Source organism: Onychomys torridus, chromosome 16, assembly GCF_903995425.1.
Source record: "Onychomys torridus chromosome 16, mOncTor1.1, whole genome shotgun sequence".
Taxonomy (NCBI): Eukaryota; Metazoa; Chordata; class Mammalia; order Rodentia; family Cricetidae; genus Onychomys; species Onychomys torridus.
The window spans coordinates 3946469-3972026 of NC_050458.1; the positions used below are offsets into that span (position 1 = coordinate 3946469).

At 47.8% G+C, this 25558-nt stretch overlaps 1 protein-coding gene across 2 annotated transcripts in view; it reads right to left on the reverse strand.

The window, feature by feature from the left end:
* Positions 1-252: 252 nt before the first annotated feature.
* The window catches only part of Ankrd46 (ankyrin repeat domain 46), a 29036-nt gene continuing 3730 nt past the window's right edge, over positions 253-25558 (reverse strand). For both annotated transcript variants that reach the window (XM_036208274.1, XM_036208275.1), the window contains exons 2-4: positions 7310-7642; positions 6030-6188; positions 253-2007 (exon numbers count right to left, since the gene is read on the reverse strand). In XM_036208274.1, the coding sequence (XP_036064167.1) occupies positions 1791-2007; positions 6030-6188; positions 7310-7620 (687 nt within the window). In that variant the 5' untranslated portion in view covers positions 7621-7642 and the 3' untranslated portion in view covers positions 253-1790. The remainder of the gene's footprint in view (positions 2008-6029; positions 6189-7309; positions 7643-25558) is intronic.

A 25558-nucleotide genomic window follows, 5' to 3' on the forward strand; every position in this document is an offset into this window, starting at 1 on the left:
ATCATCTTCTGAGATGGGGACAGGTGGCGTCCTTGAGTGACAAGGTAAAATGAGATGAGGCATGCTACAGAACTACTGGGAGGTGCTCATCGTGACAGTTGTCACCATACGGGACCATATACACTGTACACTGATTAGCTCTGCAGCATTTATACGCTACACCAGGGCTTAAAACACTCTGCTTCTAAAATAGTTACCTGCAATCCATTACGAAGTCCTGAAATCTGATACACTAAGAACATGGATAGTGACTGAGGATTTATAAATGCATTTATTGGCATTACTGCATGAACAGTACAGAGCACACAATGCAGAGGAACCAGAACTGGGCAGGATGCAGGCATCTCAGATGCACCATATTTACATGTTACATACATTGCATTTACAGAGGGCAACTACTGCTAACGCGGCTTGTGGCGAACACACTGGACTGCAGTTCTGCTCTCCAGGCAGAAGCCTGCTTTCCCTCCACGCACTCCACCAAGCATGATGAAGCAAGAGCAAGCCTGCAAGCTGACTCTGAAGCAGCCAGTCAGGAGCTGTGCAGCACTTCCTTCAGCTAGGGAAGGCCACATGGAAGAAAAGGGTCAAAGGCTGGGATCTAAAAGCAGAGGAGACAGCATCAGCAAGAGGCTGGCAGAAGGGCCCTCTACCCAAACAGTCAACTAGTGGCGGCGCCTTTGCTACAGAAAGGAAAACCATTAGTTATTCACTGTGGGTTTCAGATTTCACTCAATGAAAATGATTAAGCCTCCATACCCCATAATAACATAAAAACACGATTTCTATATTACAGAACCACAGACAAAGGGGGCTTCAAACACACGGTTAGAAGCTGCACCGTGGCTTGGGGTCCAGATTCCTAGTCACACCAGGCTGCCACGGTAGCCGACTGACACTGGGACACCAGCATGATATCGTTCCCGGCTCTTACTCAGAAACACCCTCCAGCTCCACTGTCGGACCCCGGCTGGCCTGATGGCATTGGCTGGGACCAAGGGTGACTGTGATGACCACGAGACGCAGCTGGCTGCTGGGGCTGTCAGGCAGCAGTGCTGGGTGACCGTGACGGGGAAGGAGAGAGTTCTTCTCTAGTGACCACTCACTCAAAGGGTTTCCCGATTAGGACATCTTAAAGTAAAAACGGGAGGAGACTGGGGAGTGGGCAGAGTGAACTCTACGAGCTAATCTTCACACACACTGCAAACAATCAGTTTAGAATCAAAATTGTCCCACAGCAACCAAATGTTAGATCCATCATCACTCCATGGTAAAGGAAAGACTGCTATTTCTCAAAACCTGACTGCTGTCTCACAAGCTGGAAAATGCTCTTTAAAACTCAAAGTTTCTAACAGTTCTAATGCCATTTTGGTTGTGCCACTTTCACCCTCTTCCCAGGCAAGTAAATAAAAACAGGACAGGGCTCCTGAAAGAAAATGAACAGGAGAGAAAACCAGTCCACTAACAAAATGGAATCATAGGAAAAACAATCTGCTTTCCGGTGGCCACTGCTCCTCCATCAGGGTCGGGTCCTTACTCAGAGGCTTCCCGAGCCTCTGCCGTGACCTCCACTCGGTCACTACCACATCTGATCACACAATTCTGGTGCAGTGTTAGGATGCAGTCCAACCGACCACAGGACAAAGTTCAAAGGAACAATTCATTCTTCTCAAAGGGTCATGATAAGTAAAAATCCAAAACAAAACACAGCCCTCGATGCTTTGTGCTAAGAAATAGTCTAAGAACTGAAAACCAATACTGACAGGAGCCTGCCTTACCCCCGTGAGCCCTCAATGCACCAGCTCGGGCTGGTTGTCCACGAAGGGCAGCACCCCACTCACATAGTAGGCAATGCCCAGAGATAGCAAAGCAATGACCAGGAGCAGGAGCAGGACCCTCCAGAAGCCTAGGTCCTCCACGAACTCCTGCCACGTGGTCCGGAAGCTGGACAGGACTCCTTCACCTTGCTGGAGGTTGGGGTTGAGCAGAGAATGGCTTTCCATGGCACTATGGGAAGAGGAGAGAAAGGGGCATGAAAACACACGTCACCCACAGAGCACGGAACAAGACAAGCAAAGGTACTGGAGAAGACCAGCCTCCCAGTGCAGTGCTAAAGAGCTCACTACAGAGATACACGGGCCCAGGAATGTGCTGGTTACAAACTCCTGCGAATCTACAAACCGATAAACTACAGTGACTGGGTCCCTGGTTCACTATCCAGCAGGCAAATTAAATTCCCAGTCAGGAAGTCCCAGTGGGTGTCTGGGGGAAGTGGAGTGCACTTTGAGAAGTCCAATGACAACGAAGAGGCTCAGTTGTGACCTGTCTGAAGCTTCCTCTGCCTGAGCTGAAGTCTCTCACACTGAAAGATTACTGAAGTAGAGCTGGGAATGAATATGATCAAGATATGTTGTAAGCATGTATAAACCTGTCCAAAAATAAATTTAAAACATTTTTTGAAGACGCCCCAAGCAGAGATCTTAAAATGGGTCAAATGTCTGTCTCCATCGAGCCATTAACCAAAACCTATTTTGTTTGCCGTTAGAAGATTCAAATGGTGGGTTAGGGAGAAGGCTCAGCAGGTAAGTAAGAGCTCTGGATGTTCCGGAAGCCACACGGCAGCTCACAATCATCTGTAACTCCAGCTCCAGGGGATCTGACGCCCTCTTCTGGCCTCTACAGGTACCAGCCACATACAATACACATATGTACATGTAAGGAAGAACACTCAAACACATACAATTTAAAAATCTAAGGTACTCAAAATGCAACTTCATAATTTGAGATTTCATATTCATAAAAATAACAAAAAAATCAGTAGATTTAAAAGTTCACTTCAATATATTATGTGGGTGTGAAGGTTGGAAGGGAATTTCTCCTAATTTAGTTTAATCACACACCAGTTAAGAATTCTCTGAATAAAATCTAACAATGGATGCTGACTTCTCAGCCTACAGTACATGTGGACTGGTCTTAGGAATTCTTCTCTTAACTATCCTCTGTGCTTTTGTATGTGTGCACACATGCACACACATGATCCCATGTGAAGGTCAGAGGGCAACTTCTGGGATTCAGTTCTCCTTCCAACTCAGGCTTTCATGGCAGGTGTTTTTAGCTGTTGAGTCATCTTGCTGGCCAGGAACTCTCATCAGCTTCCCCTACTGCTTTATATATTTATTTACAGGGTCTTGCTACACAGCTCAGCTTGCCCGGGACTCATTTTGTAGCTGAGGCGGGCCTCGAACTCTCGATCTCGCCCCAGTCTCCTGAGCACTGGGAACACAGGCTTGTGTGTCGCCATGCCCAGCGTCCTCCTAGTCACTTTCTCTCTCACACACCCTAACAGGGACTGAGTTCATCTTTCTTCTGCAGGAAAACTCAGCCACGGTGGAAACACAGTAGTGTAAAGAGTCTAAAACAGACTCAAGTGTTCACGGCACTATCACGAGCAGTGTAAACACCACAGAGAAAATGGGAACTCGGCCTTTGGGGTGTGAAGGCCACCATGTGGTTACAGCATGCAGCCTAAAGCCGCAGAGACCATAATTGTAGAGCAGCTGCCAGCTGGCCATGAGAACTCATGTTCTCCCCAAACCCTCCCTTCCTGTCCGCCACAGAACAAGAGAACCAGCACACGGCAGCAAAGCGCAGGGAAACGGTGCAAACAGGGGCTTCTTATCGTACACTCTGATTTGACCTCTTCACACTTAAGCGAAGGGCAGGCATCAGTGGAGATGAGCTTCCAGTCTCCAGCTGCTGACTTCGTAATGGGTCAGTGTGCTACACACCCAGATTCCTTTATGTTAAAAATAAATAAAATGAGACACTTGCCATAAGAGTCCACACCGATATGGACATCGCAGCAAGTCTATAATAAGATCTGCACTTTGAGAAGTCCAATGACAACGAAGAGGCTCAGTGTGACCTGTCTGAAGCTTCCCTGCCTGAGCTGAAGTCTCTCACACTCAGATCCTATGTAAAATGAGAATGTTGTGAGCGTCCTCAGGAGTCCACGGAGCTCTGCCAATAAGAACAGAGGTTTTATCCAGCACATTTGTCCCACTGTCCAGGGACTATGAGACTCCACTGGAGAGGAGGGGGTGGGGGGTGGGAGTGTAGGTGTGACTGTAAGCTGTTTTTGAGGTAGGGTCTCACTGGAGTGGCCTCAGACTCACTATGTAGACCAGGTTAGCCTCACCTGTGGTGACCCTCTTGCCTCTGTCTCCCCAGGGCTGGAATCACGAGGCTCTCATCACAGCTGGCTTCATCTGCGCTTTTGAACATGTCACCTGAACGGCCTTTGTCACCCTGGACTCACATAACAACAACAACACCGAGGGGTGGAAAGGTGGCTCAATGGTTAGCAGCACTGCTGCTCTTCTCCAGGACCCAGGTTTGATTCCCAGCACCCACATGACAGCTCATGGCAGCTGTAAACTTCAGTTTCAAGGGATCTTCTGGCCTCAGCCGGCACTGCACACGTGCTGTACATCCTCGCGTGCAGACAAAACATTCATATACATAAGATAAAATCCTTTTTTAAAGGATTGAAACTGAACTTAGAGTAATATACAGAGATGGGGACTACCTTGTTTTTAAGTCCTCCCACACATTATCCTGTGTCCCCAGAGCCCTCAAGGTAAATCCACTGCTTTGAAGGTGGTCACAGTTAAGCTATAACGCCACTCCCTGGCTTATCCCTCAGTATTTTCCATCACTCTATTTAGTGTCAAGGTTCATACTAAAACTTTTTTCTTTTCATGTCTCACTCTGTAGCCCTGGATGATCTGGAACTCATAGAGATCCTCCTGCCTCTGCCCGGTTGAATTCATCTTTTAAATGATGAATTTAGGGGTTCTGAGGCCTTTCAAAGGTGTGAAGCATCTCTACTATCTGATTCCCAACATGTATTGCTGCTCGTCTCCAAGTCTACACCCGTTAGTCTCCCTTCACTGTCCTCCCAAACTCCAGTAACCACCAACCAACGTTGTTCCCTGTGAATTTCCCTGTTTGGGGGAAATTATTCTGCATACCGACAGAATAGACAGTGTGAGAACTTTTATTCCTGGCTTCTTCCATAAAGCCCCTTTTAAAAACTATTTATTCTGACTGTAGCATCTGTCAATACTTTATTCATTTTTATGGCAGAGTAATATTCCTTTGGATAAACAGGTAATATTTATTCTTTCATTAGTTGATGGGCATTTGGTCTGTACCTAGAAGTGGAATTGCTGGGTCACAGGATAACTCTGTGAAACTTTTAATAAGCTGTCAGAATGTTTTACAAAGTGGTCTCACTGTTCTATGCTGCCGTCAGAGGGGTCCGCTTTCCCCACAACCCCACAACACTAGTGACAGCCTACTGCATCTATCCTCAGAGTTCAGTACTCTTCCCTGTGGTTTAATTCGTATTTTTATAACGTCACTTTCTAATGGAATTTAGTCTCAGCTACTGTGGCACTGAGGGCAGCAGTGTTACTAATTTACACCCAGGAGCTTCAGTGACCACAGAGCTGTAAATAACACAGTAAACTCCCACGACAGGCATTTGGAAAGCAGGGGTTAACATTGCTCGCAAGCTGCTCAAACAACTAATCATACCTTAATGAGTAATCATGACAGGCAAAATAAACCCAAGTGTACTTCTGATAAAGAGTCCTACTGGCCAGGATCAAAATGAAATCTCCAAACACATCATGAGAAACATGAATTCCTGAACATTTTCTCAGTGAAGAAGCGTGGGCTGGAGAAATGGACCACAGTTTCGAGCACTTGTGTGCAAACCTGAGGATTGCGGCTTAGATCCCTGCACCCACTGGCCAGGCCAGGCATCCCACACAGGCCATAACCCCAGCTCCAAGGGACGGGGAGAAGTGGAGAAAACTCAGGCTCCGGGCTCAGGAGAGGCCCTGCCTCAAAGGAATGAGTGGAGAGTGACTGATGGACACCTGAAACCCTCCTCTGGCCTCTCCACTAGTGCACAGGTATGCACACACACTCAGACAGACAGACAGCTGCATCCTCAGTACCTCTCGCTCTCGGCCGTCTGCATGGTCTCCAGCTTCGAGTGTGCGCCTCTGTTGAACCCTTTCATCTCCTGTTCTTCCAACGACTCCAGCAACCGGATGACATCCTTGTTCACGCCCCGGCGCTTCGCCAGAACTAGGGGGGTAGCACCCTGATGATTGCTGAGAAAGGTCACAAAAAGAAAGGCATTGCAGTGGCCACGCCTCACTGGCACCCATTGGCTCATTATCAGCAAGGAAAGCGTGGGCCAATGGTTCACAAGGCAAACCCAGAGCAGACCCAAGCAAGCCAGAAACTGACATTTGAATTACTGGATTTTTCCTTCCAGGAAAGAAAAAGAAAAAAAAGACTGTTTAGGAAAAAGAAAGAACAGATGACAGTACATAAAAGAAAAAGAAAACATCCTAGGGATGAATTGGAAAGTCTAGTCCTGGACTCAGTCTCTGTACACACTGTGAGTATATTCACGCATATGCACACATGTATCTACATACGTGTATACATGTAGATACAGGTAAATGGCTTAAGAGTGGAAAGCTGCCTTGAGCACCGAGCTATCTGGCACCAGCATCAGAAGACCAGAGCTGACCTCAGATCACGCCAGCTCCTCCCCATCTGTCCCGCTGTCACAGGAACATTCGCTGCCATGCTGCTCCAGGTGGCCACGGCCCCAGTACACCAGGACAGCAGGAACCCGAAGATTAATGTCCAGGCTCAGTACTGAGATGCTCTGGCCTTTCCCACAAAACCAAACCCCTGGTGTCCTCCAACTGTGCAGCCTAAAGAGCTATGATGAGGCACAGGAGCTCGGCGGGCAGGAGCTCGGGCCAGACCCCAACCCTGTCCTTTGTAAGCTGTGTGACCTCTTGACCTACCTACTTCGTGTATAAAATGAGAAAAGGGAGGGCCGGAGCAGGGAGGTGAGCTCAATATATAAATAGTTGGATGGAAAAATCTAAAAACTAATAAATGAAAAATGAAGGTAAGAGACCAGAGCGAGAGCTACTTACTGTGAGTTTAGAACAAGCTGATTGAACAAGCTTCTTCGGCTGACAGAAACCAGCTACTACTCCACACACAGAGACGTACACACACATGCACACACACGCACACACACTCCAGGGCTGGCCTCCTGTTCCCACACTCCCTTAACAAGGCTTCAGTCTTCGAGGCCTTTCTGAACTCGTCGTCACAACTGGTCAGATGGTGATCAGACCCCAGCCTGCATGACTAACAACTAACAGGAAGAAATGACCTGGCTTCAAAGGCACAAAGAACTCACCAAATATCAATTTTGAGTCCATTGGAAACTAAGAACTGGATGGTGTCCACGTGGCCACACAGGTGGAGGGCAGTGTTCCCCTGATAATCTGTGGCCAGTGGATCAGCACCAAATTTATGCAGCAGCTGGCAGATGTCCACGTTCCCTCGGGCTGCGGCGAGGTGAAGGCCCGTTCTGCCCCTGCTGTCTCGGATATTTGGGTCAAAGCCACTTTCCAACAGCCGCTTGGAGTAGGTGAAGTCTCCATCAATGCAGGCTTGAAGCAAGGGCACATTAGTCTGTGAAGAATCGTTCACAAAAACGTAGGACATTGTGGGGTGTGGAGGACGGACACTGCAGTGAGAGAGGAGGGGGGGTGACAGCTGGTGAAGGCAAAGACAAGCAGCCAGAGAAACACACTGATCTTCCTCGGCCTCTTCCTCAAAATCAATCTCCTCACCAAGCAAAAACAATCACAGAATTATCAACTATGGTTCATTTTCCACTAATATTTTCTTCACATCCGCTGGGTCAAAATGGCAATTAAATTATGGTAAAGCTCTTTTAGTTTTTATCACAAAAAGGTGTTGGAATATTTTTGAAGCTAAAATATAATTGCTTAGATTTAAGTTCATGACAATATCCGAAAACACCCGTGAGCCGTAAGCTCTAGAAGCCGCCATCCTCACAGGTACACACTACTGCTGGTGATTCTTCCTTCACATGTGTTCTTCTTAAAGGAGACCCTCCAGAGTCAACAGAAGGACCTGCGTGAAAGCCCACGCACACTGTATTTGAGGCACACATTTAAGACTTCATTGAAAAAGGAAAAGGAATTAACACACTGATTTTAGAAATGTCATTAAACCAACAGATTTTTACAGAATTAACCCCTTCTGTTGTTTCATTGTCACATCAATATTTGATTTTGCCAAACTCCCAGTATCTAAGGACCAGGTGATGAGGAAGACAGTCCCGCCCAAGCCCCACTCCACGGGGTTCTGTGGCCTGAATCTCCTGGAGGTTAGGTACACAGTAGCAGCTCTAGTACCCAGGCCCATCAGTATTCCAGAGACAGCACCTGAGAACTCCCAAGCTGAGCCTGGCACTGCCCTGCCTCAACCACAGGCATGCCTCAGCCGCATGACACTCGGCTCCACAGGCTCCGGCCTCACTCTTTATTCATCTAAGAAGAAAGTCTCCCAAAAGGAACTTCTGAAGAGAAAACAGAAAGGCAAAGACCAGGGCATTTACAGAGAAGGCTCTTTTTAGAAAACATTTACCTATCATGTGTGCAGACTTGTGCACACTGCATGTATGCATGCCATGGTGCGTGTGCAAAGGTCAGAGAGCAGCTTTGTGGGAGCTGGTGCTGTCCTTCTGTCTACCATGTGAGTCCCGGGCATCAAACTCAGGTCATCAAGCTTGGCTGTAAGCACCTTCATCTTCTGAAGCGTCTTGCCAGCCCCTATAGAAAGGCAGGCTCGGCTTGCACACAGTTCTCAGGTGAAGTTTTCCTGGGACACTAATGGCACTGGGTTCTAGGCCCACCCACTGTAAACTCCTCGTCCCAAGGTCTGGGAGTGCAGAGCCCACGGGCAGTGAGTCTGGCAGGATTCTCAGCTCTCCAGCCTGGGCTGCCTGACTCCAGAGCTCTGCTGCTGCCCTTGGCTCTGAGGCAGGTATCAGCCTACATCCCGAGGGTTTGTTCTGAGCAGGCATCAACATGGGGTGGTTACTGACTGCTACGTAGCCATAGTAACATCAAGGCAAGCTTTACTGTCCCTGACTTTCCCCGAGAGGCCCTACAGACTTCAGCCAAGGAGATGGCACGGTCTTACTGGGCTTTCCGGCAGGAAAGACCAGAGGCAAGCAAGCCATCAGTAGGCCAGTGGACAGGAAGTGACCGAATCTTTACCCAAAGCAGTGACAGAAGAGGCGACCTTCTGGAGAGGGACAGAGAACATGACCAAGGTTCAGCAACTGGTAAGGACACCTCTGGACAGAGGTCAAGATGAAACACACTGATTATAACACAGCATCATGATTAGGGGTTTGTCTGGGACAGAATCTCATGACGTATATAACTCAGGCTGGCCTCAAACTCAAACTCTTTCCTGCCTCAGCCACCACAGATGACTTGAAATAACAAACTCTTTTTTTTTTTCTTTTTTAAATTGGGGGTTTTTTGAGGCTGGGTTTTTCTGTGTAGCCCTGGCTGTACTGAAACTCCCTCTGTACACCAGGCTGGCTTTGAACTCACAGAGATCCTCCTGCCTCTACCTCCCGAGTGCTGGGATTAAAGGCGTGCACCACTACTGCCCAGCTGAAATAATAAATTCTTAAAAATTAATCCCCGGGGCTGGAGAGTTAGGTCAGCTGTTAAGAGCACTGGCTGCTCTTCCAGAGGACCTGGGTTCAATTCCCAGCATCCACATGGCAGCTCACAAGAGCCTGTAACTCCAGTGGTGGGGGAGCCAACACCCTCACACAGACACATGCAGGCAAAACACAAAAGCACCGAAAATAAAATAAGTAAATCATTAGAAAGCAAGAGTACTTGTTGCTCTTGTAGAAGACCCAGGCTCAGTGCCTGGCACCCACACGGTGGTTCACAGTCATCCATAACCCAAGCTGCAGGAAATCCAGTGCCATCTTCTGACCTCTGTGGGCATCAGGCACATACTTGGTACACAGACAAACATGGAAATAGAGTAGTCCTACACTTAAAATAAGTCTAGAAAAGTTTAGAAACTTAAGAAGGCACAGTTTCCACAGAGTAAAGGTTGTCTTCTCGCTTATATACAAGGACCTCCATCTTGAGACTTCATTGGACAGTCGCCAGTGCTGGGAGAGATTCTCCAGTTTCCCCCTGCACTGTTTACTGACTAGGGCACCAAAGCAAACAAACAAAAACCTAACACAACGATCCTGGAAATAAAAGAGCCTATGCCAAGTGTTTTCCAAGAGCTAAGACATGTTGGCTACACTCTGTAAGAATGCTCCTTAAAATCTATCTACCTGGTGTCTTGACTCAGGTCTTCTGGTGTGCAGACTGGGAATCCTTATCTGCTGAGGTGAGAAAGGAAGCTGGTCATTTCTGTCCTGGAGGAAGTGCTTCACCACAGCCACAGTGAAGACTCCCACAGGCAGATATCGCTTTCCCTTCGGTCAGGGAAGTGACCCGCCACAGTGCGGGCCACATGCTGTGAGCATACCTCAGGTGCAAGGTGAGACAGCTCCTTCCGTGGCCACCGGAGCTGTACTGAATTCCTAACAAGGTTCAGCAAAGAAATCAGCAATGCCAAGGAACTTGACTTACAGCCACGGTGTGGCGTAGGAAAGGACACACAGTTTTGTGACACACAAGCAGGTCAAGGGGCCCATGCACAGCCCCCAGGACGCCTGAGGTGAAGCAGCACCGTGCCAGACCACCCGCATGACTGCTGGGCACTCAGGGGTGAGAAGAATGGATGGCAGTGATGTGGAGGCTGACCTTTAACTCTGGCTAAGGGCCACAGAATTTGGAAGCAGAGTCTCACACAAGCTAAGCAAGGGGTCACCCATTGAACTACATCCCCAGATCCACAGAAGCACTCTTGAAAAGAAAATACCGTTTATAAGAGGGAGAAAAGGTAAACAAACAGCCACAGCTTGTCATTAGACCAAACTAACTAGGTTTAACTCATTATTCTAATCCTTGTCCTTTCTGGTTGGCAAGACCCTCCTGCTGCCAGGCTGTGCTCTTAAATCTCATCCTCAGGCTTGCCCTGGGCCCACTTCGGTGGCCTCTCTGTACACTAATGCACCGTCTGACCACTCAGTTCTTACGTGGCCTGTCTGTACACTAATGCACCGTCTGACCACTCAGTTCTTACGTGGCCTGTCTGTACACTAGTGCACCGTCTGAACACTCAGTTCTTACGTGGCCTCTCTGTACACTAGTGTTCCCTGTCCTGACCACTCAGTTCTTACGTGGCCTGTCTGTACACTAGTGCACCGTCTGACCACTCAGTTCTTATGTGGCCTCTCTGTACACTAGTGCACCGTCTGACCACTCAGTTCTTACGTGGCCTGTCTGTACACTAGTGCACCGTCTGACCACTCAGTTCTTACGTGGCCTGTCTGTACACTAGTGCACCGTCTGACCACTCAGTTCTTACGTGGCCTCTCTGTACACTAGTGTTCCCTGTCCTGACCACTCAGTTCTTACGTGGCCTGTCTGTACACTAGTGCACCGTCTGACCACTCAGTTCTTATGTGGCCTGTCTGTACACTAGTGCACCGTCTGACCACTCAGTTGTTATGTGGCCTCTCTGTACACTAGTGTTCCCTGTCCTGACCACTCAGTTCTTACGTGGCCTCTCTGTACACTAGTGCACCGTCTGACCACTCAGTTCTTACGTGGCCTCTCTGTACACTAGTGCAACCTGTCCTGACCACTCAGTTCTTATGTGGCCTCTCTGTACACTAGTGCACCGTCTGACCACTCAGTTCTTACGTGGCCTCTCTGTACACTAGTGCAACCTGTCCTGACCACTCAGTTCTTATGTGGCCTCTCTGTACACTAGTGCACCGTCTGACCACTCAGTTCTTTTGTGGCCTCTCTGTACACTAGTGCATCGTCTGACCACTCAGTTCTTATGTGGCCTCTCTGTACACTAGTGCACCGTCTGACCACTCAGTTCTTATGTGGCCTCTCTGTACACTAGTGTTCCCTGTACCACTCAGTTCTTATGTGGCCTCTCTGTACACTAGTGCACCGTCTGACCACTCAGTTCTTTTGTGGCCTCTCGTACACTAGTGCACCGTCTGACCACCCAATTCTTATGTGGCCTGTCTGTACACTAGTGCACCGTCTGACCACTCAGTTGTTATGTGGCCTCTCTGTACACTAGTGCACTGTCTGACCACTCAGTTGTTATGTGGCCTCTCTGTACACTAATGCACTGTCTAAACACTCAGTTCTTAGGAAGAACTGTGAAAGCAGCGTGCTAGGCAGCCAACCTGGATTGCAGAAGAGCATCATCAATCAATAAACAAAATTCACTGTGGGCATGAAATGTGTCTTATTAGCTGGTTTCATATAAAGTCCAAATCCCAGAGTCACCATGAAGCTGAAACTTGTGTTGGTCATGCAAGGCTGCGATCCACTGTCTTTAATCAATGTACACGGAGAAACCACTAATGGTATCTGGCAAGACTTCATTTACAATGTGCACATCAGGCTACAACACGTGGGCTGGCAGTGCTGGACAGGAGCTGGCGACAACACTGTCAAGCTCATGTGAGGACCACAGAGGCCCAGAGACATCCCAAAGACAGGCTAGCATACAACATCCTCTATTGCTTCTAGTTTTCTGGGTTCCCTATCAATCTGGATAAACTTCCTGTACTGAAGCATGTAATTCGATGTTCTTGGACAACTATTCTGAGTACCCTCCATCTCTCCTCCTGAGTGGCAAAGTGCAACTGTCACCTACTGCCTCTCTGGCATAGACTTGGCTTTAGTTTTCAGTATGAAAAGGTGAGCGGGTGTTTTGAAGGGAATTCACGTTATGAAGGAGCAAGCTGTGCCCTTGTGTGGGTCCAATGACAGACCACACAATTACATCCCAATCACCCCTATTGTCCCCTCCGGTCTACAGGAAAAGCCAGGCTGCTGTCTTTCTGACACACCAGTGTCCAGGCACTAGGTACACTTGTCCTGTTACAGATCAGAACTATGTGATTCCATGTTTAATGTTACACGAACACATCAGCCTGAATTACGAGAAAACAGCCGCCCAACAATCTCAATCTATACACCAATCACTAGAAATCTATTCAGACCTTGTCCTAAAATGAATAAAAACCAGAACAGAAGTCAACTACTGCCCCAGGGGTCGGGACTAAGATCTTTACAGTTAAATGTATTTGGAAACAACTCCAGACCCACCTGTACGATAACACAGGAGGCCCCGTGTCTCCTTTCCTGTGACCCTGGTGACAACACCTTATCAACCACAGCAGGAAGGTCATCTCATTCAGGATGCAGGAGGACATTACAGGTAGAATTCCCGCGCCCACATGGCCAAAACACAAGTATTCCCAACACTGGGGGGCTGGCATGCTGCTCTTGTTTTGTTTCTAAGATTTATTTATGTTCATCATGTGTATCATGAGTGCACATGCGTGTGTGTGTGTGTGTAGGCCTGCACACATGCTTGATCATCACCTATATGCGTAGTACCCACAAGGGCCAGGAAAGGGCACTGGACCCCCAAACTGAGTTAGAGATGGCAGAGAACCGGGTGCTGGTCCTCTGCAGGAGCAGTGTAACCCTGCGCCCAGCCCTACCCCCACTTCTTCTGTCTTCTCAGCCCTGACAAGCCACTGTGTGCCTTCCACTTCTGTAACCACTGGAGAGTACAGTGTCAGTGAAACCACACAGGAGCACACGTCAGTCTCTCCATACACAGCTGTATATGCGACTGCCCCTTTCACTCCGAGTACTGTTCCATGTTACAGACAAACCAACACTTGTTGATCAGCTTGTTACTGAAGGACACTTGGTTGTTACGGGAATTAATGATCATATCAGAGCTGTTAAAAAGGTATCACATTTATTTCTATCTGCCCGTGGAGCACATGGTGTGGCTGAGGAAACCAGAGGATACCTTCTGTTCTCTCCTTCTACCAGGGGTCTATGTTGGTTGTCAGGCTTGATGGCAGGCCCCTTCCTTCACAATGGAGCCATCGCACAGTGAAGCTGTCAGACTTGGTGTACAGGCTATGGGAAGTTGGTTCTTGTTTATTCTAGGATAAGTGGTTAGGAATGTAACCACTGGGCTGCAAGAAAACCTAAAAATTCTGACTGAAAGTCTGCTGGGTCCAATGGTGTCATCTTTCACAAGCAAAAAAGAGCATAACAAAGTCATCTTTGGGACATTTTTCTGAGGAACAAGCTATTTATAGACATCTCTGTAGGACTGGGCATTTGGAAGGACTACTAGAAGCCCTGGGATTTACCAAAGGGTGTACTTACCAAGACCCATCCCGAACACAAAGTTAGGGGCACTCACAAGAATGTCAACAGCTGACGTCACAAAGGGCTAAGTCAGACCCCTGAACTGGGTCTGAAAGCTAAGTAGACAACGAGGGCCGACTCTGAGATGGAGGAAGCAGGAGGGAGGGAGACGAGCCTGGCTCCCGTGAGGAGCACCTCAGAACTGCACAGCTAGTGTTCCTGTGCTAGAAACTATCAAAGCTTGGCCACGGCAGAATGTGTGTGGCGCTGGGAGTAAAGTCAGCTCAGCTCCTCATCAGCTGTATGGCTTAGCCAGCCCTCAGTCCACAGGTTATCACCATGCCAGGCTGAGCACAGCAGCCTGCCATGCTGAGGCAAGCTTGCAAGGCACATCCATCTCTTGGTAACGGAGTGCCTTCCAGCAATGGGGTGACATCTAGTTGGGGGGCAAAACCTCCAGGAAAAAGAACTGGCTCCTGGTAGAGTAAAAACACAATGACCTGGAACATGAGTAGCCTGTGGGGGAGGCAGCCAAGCCCCAGAAAGCACCCTGCTCTTCATGAGAGCCCTGGTTTGAAGGGCAGGATACATGAAGCTGTCCATGGATGGGAATAGAGGCAGATATGTGGGCACTGTCATGGGAGTATGGGGTCAAGTCTGGGGTGGGGTGGGGTGCAGTTAGAACTCTTACCCTATGTAGAGCGCTGATGCAGTTACATACTCTGTGGGATGAAATAGTCACTTAGCTCTCCCCCATGTCAACCAGCTCTGACCTAAACCCTGAACCCAAACAACAAACCAGAAAGGAGGTCTGGGTGGAAGCTTGAAAGTCACTGACTTGATGGAAAGTTCTATTGACCATGCTTTTCCATTTATATCCCAAATTCTGGATCCAGTTTTGGATCAATGTACAGAAGTTCTAGGATCAAATTCTTGGCGGTCAGGAACTAATGGAAGATGCTCTGTTTCAGTCCGACTTGCTGATAACCTTAAATCTATTTCTATATCCAATGTCAACAACCGTACATACTGTATCGATTTGTTTCTCATTTGGAAAGTCACTGGGAAAGGCATGACTAAGTGTTACATTCCTGGTTCAAGCACTGATGACGTCATACCTAGGGAGCAACTGGAAGGAAGTATTAGAGCTAAGACCCTGGAGCAAAATGTCAGCAAAAACTGGCACAGCCAGAAGGGGCTGTCAGAGCCTAACTGCCTACCGAGTCTACTGTTGAAGACAGCAGAGCTGATGGAGCCCGTCTGGCTTCTCTGTGTCCTGTTGTCTATTGTCTTATCTTTAGAGGAATCCAGTGGCTTCCAGCCAGAATATAACCTTAAGGAGCCACACAGCAAGAGCTTGAGGGAGCTGTCAGGTCCTGCCACAGATCCACAGATCTCCCAGTGAGCAGTGACTGTTCATAACCCAAGTCTACACAGATCCACAGATCTCCCAGTGAGCAGTGACTGTTCATAACCCAAGTCTACACAGATCCACAGATCTCCCAGTGAGCAGTGACTGTTCATAACCCTAGTCTACACAGATCCACAGATCTCCCAGTGAGCAGTGACTGTTCATAACCCTAATCTACACAGATTCACAGGTCTCAGGCCAGGAACACATAGGGGGAATCCCATATCTCCTCAGCCTCTTTTCTTCCTAATAGAGTGATTTTAATCATTTCAAAGACCCAGAGATATGAGCTCATTATTGCTATGCTGTGACAGAGTGGAGCTTCATATAATATTTCTAACTGCCCATGCAACTCTACACATTCAATCAGGAAATCCAGAACAAATGTCCATGCAAAACTCATGCTTAGGGAATGGGGGTCAGCTGGGTGGACTGATCCTAACTCAAAAGAACAACAAACTGCTATTTGCTCATGGTGGTCCTACAACTTCAGACCACGTCTCTACAGGGCAAGAAATGGGTGTTATTTGTCTGAGTATCCTGGCAGAGGCACGGTGCTCAGCTCACTAATGTTTCAGGATGGCTAGACGCAGGAGAACCTGCTGAGTCCTTCCTGAGTGTACCTTACTTAGGTTCATTGTCACAGGACTTCAAAGTTTCAGCTTTTCCTGAGACTAGTTCTGTCTCATGGTCAAATGTTCAGAAAATGAATACGAACAAAGGAGAGTTACCCACACTCCTACCACCTAAAAGGTCCAACAGTTGCTGCTGTGGGCCTCCAGTTCTTCTTCCCTCTGTTCACATATGTATTAACACTTACCACATGGACCAACGTTAACCCTTTACTAGTCTGTAAACATCCATCACTATTAACACTGCCTTAGAACAGTTTTTAAGACAAAGGCTCACGTAGCCCCAAAGCCTCAAACTATGTAGTCAAGGTTGACCTTGAACTCCTGATCCTGCCTCCACCTCCTGTGTGTTGAGATTACAGCCATGTGCCTGGCATCTTATAATCAAGTTTTAATGGGTGAAGATTATTCTATTACATGCATGTATCACAATTTTCCTATTGAATCTTAACACAAGCTATTTGCCTCATATTACCTAGGTTCAAGTTCATTGGCATTTTAAATCATGCCTAAGAGAAGTTAAAAATTGCTGTGGATGATTGATTGATAAATAAAACTCTGATTGGCCAGTAGCCAGGCAGGAAGGATAGGGTAGGTGGGACAAGGAGGAGAATAATTCTGGGAGGTGGAAGGCTGAGGCAGAGAGACACTGCAAGCCGCCGCCATGACAAGGGGGATGTAAGGTACCTGTAAGCCATGAGCCACGTGGCAACTTATAGACTAATAGAAATAGGTTAATTTAAGATAGAAGAACAGCTAGCAAGAAGCCTGAGCCATTAGGCCAAACAGTTTAAATAATATAAGCGTCTGTGTGTTTATCTTATAAGTGGGCTGTCGGACTGCCGGGGCTTGGCGGGACCCGGAGAGAAAACTCCAGCTACAAAAAAATGACCATTTTTGATTGACAGCTGACTATCACCACAGGTTCCAAGGTGGGTGAGAGCTGTGGCCAGATGAGGCTGGCTGTGCCTGTGGCTCTGGGACTTGGCTCCTCTCTCTATGGCTCACCTGATACTGCAACAGCAAGCTTAGTGTCACTGTGAAAGCGTCTAGAGTCCGGTGGGTGCTTCACCTTAAACTACGCTGGATTTGAAAGCTTATTTATTTATTTATTTTTAGGACTCTTGTATTAGAAGTGCCTGAGAATTAAGTTTCTATTTATCAGTCCTATGGTTAAAATGCAAACTTCTAAGCTTTGAGCTATCTCTCCTAAATAAAGATAATTATGCAAATATTTACCTGTGGTGCTTTTTCATTTTTTCCTTTAAAAATGATTTATTTTTATTTATATGTATGCATTCGGTGCCCTTGAAGGTCAGGAAACTGTGACTCCCCTGAGCCCTTCCTGGGACCTGAACTCAGTGCTCTCAGCCACTGTCCAGCCACTGCCGGGGATCTTAAAAGGAGGGCAATTGGTCATGTTCTCCAAGACTGGAGAAGGGAACTGAGAAAGGAGCTGTGGACAGCCCTGAGCACAGCCTGGTCCCTGGAGGAAGCCATCAGAGCCGCCTTCCGAGGCGGGAAACAACAGACACTCCAATAGGCAATGTGTAGACGAGCGGGGTCTACTGCAGGATACATTGCACTCTACAGACAAGCTTGCAGAGAAGCCATGTTCTGTGGCACTTCTAACACTGTAGCCCTGTTTCCACTTCTGAGACACGACCTCAGGCAGCCCAGGCTGGCCTCGAATGTGGCTGTGTAGCTGGTTTGTGCCATCAAACCCAGTTTGTGCAGAACTAAGGAGCAAAGCCAGGTTCCCACATTTGAGGCAAAAACTCTCCTACCAACTGCACTCCATTGAAGGCCTAAAATTTAAATTCTGTAACCTCCTCAATGCCATCCTATCAATTATTTCATAATTAAAACTTCATTAACACAGCAAAGGGAAAGGTGAATTAGAAATGTATAAATTACTGAATGATACTTTTTAAAGGGCCAGTGCATTATGTTGGCATTCACAAACTAATTTAAACTAGGTTAATCAGGAATTACTTAGTAGATGCCCTCAGGGAACTAAGCTTATTGAGAAGGAAAAACAAATCAAAACAAGAAACACTTGAATTCTTACACCTATGTCTTATCATGTGAACAACTGCCTGTAACATTTGAGGTAGAAATCATAACATCTACACACATAAAGTTACTATGCAGCAGGCACGCCTTCTCCTGAAATAACACATCTGCTCTTCAGAGAAACCCTGAGTGTTGGGCGCTAGGCATGACCTTCACTGTCTGAGTAAAACATCAGGCACTGTGTTTGATCATGAGATCCATGAACTGAATCCTTTCCATCAAAGAGCCCATACAAGGGGCCTGAGTCTAGTGTTCACATTCCAAACAGACTCCTCACCCCAGAACAATGGAGGGTTGCAGGGTCCCCTGCTCCACAGGAAGCAGCCGGGTACAAGTGTTCAGAAGCAACCTTGTTGTCACTGAACACAAAGTAAGCGTTTGTGGAAAAACAACTACAAAATCTTTGGAAATATCCTCTACAGGAAGTGACTGAATTCCTGGACTTGCTGTTCCTAAGTATTTCTTACCTTTACCCAAATTTTTCTTCCTCCAACCAAAAACCAAAAACACTAAACAGGGGTGTCTTGATATGTTCTGGTAATATTCGTATTATGTATTGTTTTAATGACTAAAGTACAGTCACAATTGAACTTTTAGAAAAGATAATAGATTTAAATAAGTCTAAATAAAATTTTCAAAAAATAGCAATTGCTGGTTTGGATAGCTTAATACCTTTGCTTTCTAGACTCTTTACTATGAAATTATGCGGTGTTTGAAACTCCTATGGCAAAGGACATTGAAGTCCCGGGAGGTCAGGCTGTGGACAACAGCTGAGTTAACAGCATTGCCCACATGGCCCAACAGCGCCACCTTGTGGGTCCACTAGTCCTCAATTTAGTTCAGTTTTGCAGACAACCTTGCCTTTTATCACAGGCTTGTCTCAGACTCTGGATCCTCCTGCCTCTGCTTCCTGAGTCCTGGGGTTACAGTATGCCACCCACCTCATCTTCAAGTTCAACTTCACATCTGGCACCAGTATAAAGCCAGGGAAGAGCCTCTGGGTTTGCCCGTCTCGTTTCAGTAACACGGAACTCCTTCGGGGATGTGAAAATCCAGTTGGAACATGCACAGGTGCTGGCAGGCTCCCACCTCCATGCAAAGCCTCCATCCTAATAGCACGAGTGTGAGGACCACAACATCCTCCTTCACACAGCCTCGGGGAGGGCCAGTAGACATCCCTGAGGTTGTCTGACTGCTGTGAGACTACGGTCTACTTTTCCATTCCATCAGGAGACCCCAGAGCCTCCACATCAGCCACTCTTGGAGCCCCTACTGTCAACACGCCACCCGGAGACCTCTGCACAGACCTAACACAGCTGCAGGAGCTGAGGAGCCATTTAAAATGGCAGGCATATCGCTAAGTGACCCCGCAGTGGGAGAAGCACCTCCACACAGGAGGTGGATGTTTCACAGCTGGAGCCTCTGGGATGGGAGGGGTACCCGAGGCTTTACAGGGAGCGCTGGTCCTTTTCTCTCTTGGCACTGAGGGGTTGTCCTTTGATACCTAGATAGTGAAGACAGGAGTGAGTGCGACAATCTGATTTAAGAAAGGAAAACAGAATTTTCTCTTCTTCCTGTTTTTCCAAGCTCAGATTATGGGGATAAGAATAAGATACGTAGGAACCAATTGGTGGGGTAGAAAGTGGGAAATGCCAAGACCCAGAGGCGAAACAGGACCAGCAGCTTCCAGAGTTTCTCAGGCAGAATAACCACCTCAAGTTGACAAGCAATGAGGCGCAGCATTTCCTGACTGAGCCGGCCCACAGTCTCTCCAAGTAAGGCGGCAAACAACGGGAGGGCTCAGTCTCCCAGAGAGCCCTGGGAATCTTTCAGAGATGGGAACAGAGGTTCTCTTGAGTAGCTCCCAGGAATTGTGTACATATGGTGGGGTAGTGTTGTGCATGTGTGCACAGAGGTCAAAGGCACCGGGTCCCCGGAACTGGAGTTATAGGAGGCTATGAGCCGCCTGACATGGGTGCTCGGAGCTGACCTAGGGTCTTCTCGAAGAACACACTGCTCTCAGCCTCCATCCCAGGAACTATCTTTACAGACTGCTCAAAAGCTCACGAGTCACCGTAACACAGTAGAGAAGGACTCACTGGCTGCAGGCCTCACTCGGCCCCACTACCTTCCAGGAAGTGTCCTCTAGTGTAGTCCAATCCCCTGCCTCAATGGCCTGCAAGAATCAGACAGCACCTGTCAGAGCTCCCTGCTATTTTACACAGCTCAGTTTCCTTCCAGTTCTTGTTCACAATCTCTTAAACCCAGTATTTAGTCATTTACACTCTGACTAACACTACGGAGACTGGTAATTGTTCTCTCTTTAAAATGCTCTGTCTGACCTGTCATGGGGTCGTGACAGACTACAACACTTACCAATCAACTGTGACCTTTTGTTCAGGCACTCAAAAGAACCACGCTGTTCAGGAAAGATCACTGTGACATGAGATTGTTCTTTAAAAGGCTTTCAGGAGATGATGGCCTCACAGGCTTCAAATTTGTAATACGTCTCATATTTTTGAATACATAGAACAAATTGTATCTCAGGATGCACAAATTCTGGATTTTGGAAAGTGACCTGAAATCAGAACTGTTCTGCATCTTTATCTACAGAAGCAGAAGAAGAGACGAAGACACACTAGAGGACACTTTCAGGTTCAAGGCAGCAGGACTCAAACAGATCCCCATGCCACTGCGCTAGCCGCACTGGTCCGATTCTAGTCTTTAATTATGGTTTACCAGATGACTAGGTCTGTGACATCACTGCACACACGCACACACGCGCACACACACACACACACACACACGAGTCCCTCCAGCCTCACTGCATCTCTGCTGTCCTCCTACCACCCACAAGAATCTCTCCTCTTCCAGAGCCCATTCCCTCAGTTTATCCTCCAGTCTCTGCTCGAGCTGCCCTGGCCACCCCCAAACAGGGGGACACCTGCCTGCACAACTGTTGCTAAGTCTCTTCAGCCAGCTGCAAGGCCGGCCTCCGACGGTCAGTACAGTCCTATCTGTCAGCTTCAAGGCCGGCCTCCGACGGTCAGTACAGTCCCGTCTGTCAGCTTCAAGGCCGGCCTCCGACGGTCAGTACAGTCCCGTCTGTCAGCTGCAAGGCCGGCCTCCGACGGTCAGTACGGTCCCATCTGTCAGCTTCAAGGCCGGCCTCCAACGGTCAGTACAGTCCTGACTGTCAGCTGCAAGGCCGGCCTCCGACGGTCAGTATGGTCCCATCTGTCAGCTGCAAGGCCGGCCTCCAACGGTCAGTACGGTCCCATCTGTCAGCTTCAAGGCCAGCCTCCAACGGTCAGTACAGTCCCGTCTGTCAGCTTCAAGGCCGGCCTCCGACGGTCAGTACAGTCCCGTCTGTCAGCTGCAAGGCCGGCCTCCGACGGTCAGTACGGTCCCATCTGTCAGCTTCAAGGCCGGCCTCCGACGGTCAGTACAGTCCCGTCTGTCAGCTGCAAGGCCGGCCTCCGACGGTCAGTACAGTCCTGTCTGTCAGCTTCAAGGCCGGCCTCCAACGGTCAGTACAGTCCTGTCTGTCAGCTGCAAGGCCGGCCTCCAACGGTCAGTACAGTCCCGTCTGTCAGCTTCAAGGCCGGCCTCGGACGGTCAGTACGGTCCCATCTGTCAGCTTCAAGGCCGGCCTCCGACGGTCAGTACGGCCTTTGCCCTGCTTTGACTCAGCGCATACACATCAGCATCTTCTACTGTCTCACCTGGTTACTGGTTCCTTTGTTTTCAGTGCTGGATGATAGGACATTGTCTGGATGTACCAGTCAGCTAATCCATTCCTTTACTGAAGAACATCTTGCTTGATTCCACATTTGCTCAAGTTTGAACATAGGGGCTATTAATACCTATAGACAAGTTTTTGTGTGGACATGTTTTGACTCCTACCAAAGAATATCACTTCTGGCTTTTGTGGCAGAAATAGTCAGTTCAGTAAGAAGTGTCAAACTGTCTTCCAGTGTGGATTGTACTGTTTTACTTTCCCATCGTAATGAATAAAACCCTGGAGATGTATACTTTGTTCTGTCCTGTGGTGCAGAGCCTTGCATGGCACTCAGACACTCAAACGTTCAGCTGCATTCTGAGCAATGTCTGCTCTGTAGCTCAAGTCAACCTCAACCCCACTGTGCAGTTGAAGCTCCTCCTGTCTCCACCTTGCCTCCCATCAGGGCGGGATTATAACAAGCACCATGATGCCAGGCTGCTGACAGACATTCTTACCAACAACATCCCACGCTGTTCATGTTCTGGATTTAAGCATCTTACTTAAGCATTGCTTTAGGTTGCCTTCCCTTGACAGCACATGCTGGAGTGTTTCCATGCCCATTTGTTCCTGTATCTTCTTGGACAGTGTTTGTTAAGGTCCCTGTCTCAGTGTCCTTCCCTGCTGCTGTGATGAACCCTGACTGAGAACTTACAGAGGAAGGGTCTGCCTCACCATTCCGGGCAGCAGGAGCGTGAAGCAGCTGATCACATTGCACCCACAGCCATGAGCAGAGGGCAATGAACTAATGCTTGCTTTGCTCACTCTCTCTACTTCTACACAGCGAGGATCACCTGCCTAGACAATGGTGCCACCCACACTAGGTAGGTCCTCCGACCTCAGTCAGTCAAATTCTCCTCAAACATGTCCTCAGGCCAACCTGCACAGATACAAACTTGAAAGAGAACAGGAAAGGTTTGGAGGGAGGAAAGAGGGAAATGATGGAATTATATTATAATTTCACAAATAAAATGAATAAATAAAACCACTAACCATCACGCCTTTAACCCCAGGATTCAGCCGGGTGGTTGTAGTGCACGCCCTTAATCCCAGCACTCGGGAGGCAGAGGCAAGTGGATCTCCGTGAGTTCGAGGCCAGCCTGGTCTACAGAGGTAGTTCCAGGAAAGGTGCCAAAGCTACACAGAGAAACCCTGTCTCAAAAAAACCAAAATCAACCAATCAGTCAATGAATCAATCAATGCCAGGATTCAGGAGGCAGAGGCAGGGGAATCTCTGTGAATTCGAGGCCAGCCTGGTCTACAGGGCAGTTCCAGAACAGACAGGTCTACACAGAGACCCAGTCTCAAAGGAAACAACAGAACTCCTCGCTGCGGGGCCATGCAGATGGTCGGAGGTAAAGGCACTTCTGTCACATCTGGCAGCCTGAGTTCGAGCCCCAACACACTGGGCAGACTGATAGGAACAACTGTCCAAAGCTGTCCTGGTCTCCACATGTGTGCCATGTATACACACACACACACATGAAGTAAATAAGTGGGAAAAACACAACAAAGCAACAACCAGAACTAACCACAACAGTCTTCACCCCATTTTTAAACTGGGTTAAATTCTAATTATTCAGTTAAGAATTTTCACATCTTAGCTAACAGTCCTTTGTCATGTGTGTCTTACACATGTTCTTCCAGTCTCTTCCCACTTGCCTTTGCGTTCATCTTTCCCAGGGCAAAGAAAATCTAATTTTAATAAACTCCACCTTCGTACTCCTTTCTTCCACACTGTGCCTCTGATGTAGCCTCTAAAGGTGGCCTAGAGCTTTCCTGTACTGGGGCCGTCAGTATCCCTGCCCTGCTGTGGCTACTCATCACTGCTGGAGTTGCTGATAAGAGTTTCTGCAGCGATATCATAGAATCTGCACTTCTTCCCTCCTGACCTTCATATCCCTTACGTGACTGCAGCTGGGCAGGACTTCCACTGCACTGAAAAGACAGAGACAACATCTGTCTAAGTCCAAGGTTGGCTGAAGGGTTTGTAGATGCTCTTTACCAAGCTGATGGGTTCCTCTCTGTTTGTCAGAGGCTGTTTCCAGGCCTAATGCAGGCCACACTACTGAGCGTCTAATGTGATCCAGTTTCTTCCCTTCTCTAGCCTGCTGTCTAATCCTTTTTATAAGCTGACCATTTTATCTAATACTTTCTAGAGGATTTTTATACCTGAGTTATACACCTATAGCTTCCTAAGTGCTGTGAGGTTTTGGTAGGGTAATAGTGGCCTCATAGAATGAGGTAATTATTCACCTCAGAGAGGCTTCTCAGAACTGGCAACTTCTTCCTTAAATGTCTGACAGAATTCACCCATGCATCCATCTGGGCCTGCTTCTGGCTGTCACTCATCTAGATTATAAAATGTGTGGGCACAGTATAGTACTCTTTTTCATGTAACGGCTACGGGATCTGTAACGATGACCTTTCATTCATGTACATATTTAGACAGCATTTCTCTATGCTGCCCAGGTTAGCCTTTCATTCATGTACATATTTAGACAGTGTCTCTCTATGTTGCCCAGGTTAGCCTTTCATTCATATACATATTTAGACAGTGTCTCTCTATGTTGCCCAGGTTAGCCTGACCTCAAACTCACAATCCTCTTGCTTCTGCCCTCTAAGTGCTGAGATTTTGAGCATGGGTCACCAGGCCTCCTGATTCATATAGAAATCTGTGTCCCCCTTTTCTTCAGCTGCCTACAGATTTATTGACTCCTGATTTTTCCAAGGAGCCAGCTTTGGGGTCCCTGGCTCCTGATCTCCCACTTTCAATTTCGTAGACTGTGCTCTAATTCTGTCTACTCCTTCCTTCGGGTACCACTGCCCCTCTAGCTTACTAAAGCGATAATTCAGATCAAAGACTTTAAGCAATTTTAGTAAATCCCAGAGCATCAGAAGGCTGAGGGCTATACAGTACAGTTACTATATTATGTCTAAAATTTAAACAGACATATGCAGCCACAGCTACTGTACAGGCAGCATGCTCTAGCACATAACACATTACTGTATGCACCTGTTCCCACTCTCCACTGTGCACAAGTCTACAGGGTCCATGTGTCTGGATGCTACAGTGTTTTAATTGCCTCTGTTTATAACAGCTCTTCATTTCTTGTATGGCAAGCATCCCAACTTTGTTCTTAAGACCCTTTTATCACATGCCCCTTTCAAATCCATCCATCTGGCTTGTCAAACCAGCAGGGTGACACAGCTGATTACTTTCCTCAGGCCCTCTACACTTACCCCATCCCTCAAATATCCCAAAGCATCTCCTCCCAAGACCCTTTAATGTTCTTAACCACACCCATCACTGAACACAGAAGGCTCCATGGCTTGATTCTCATTTCCTTAGTCTGGATGC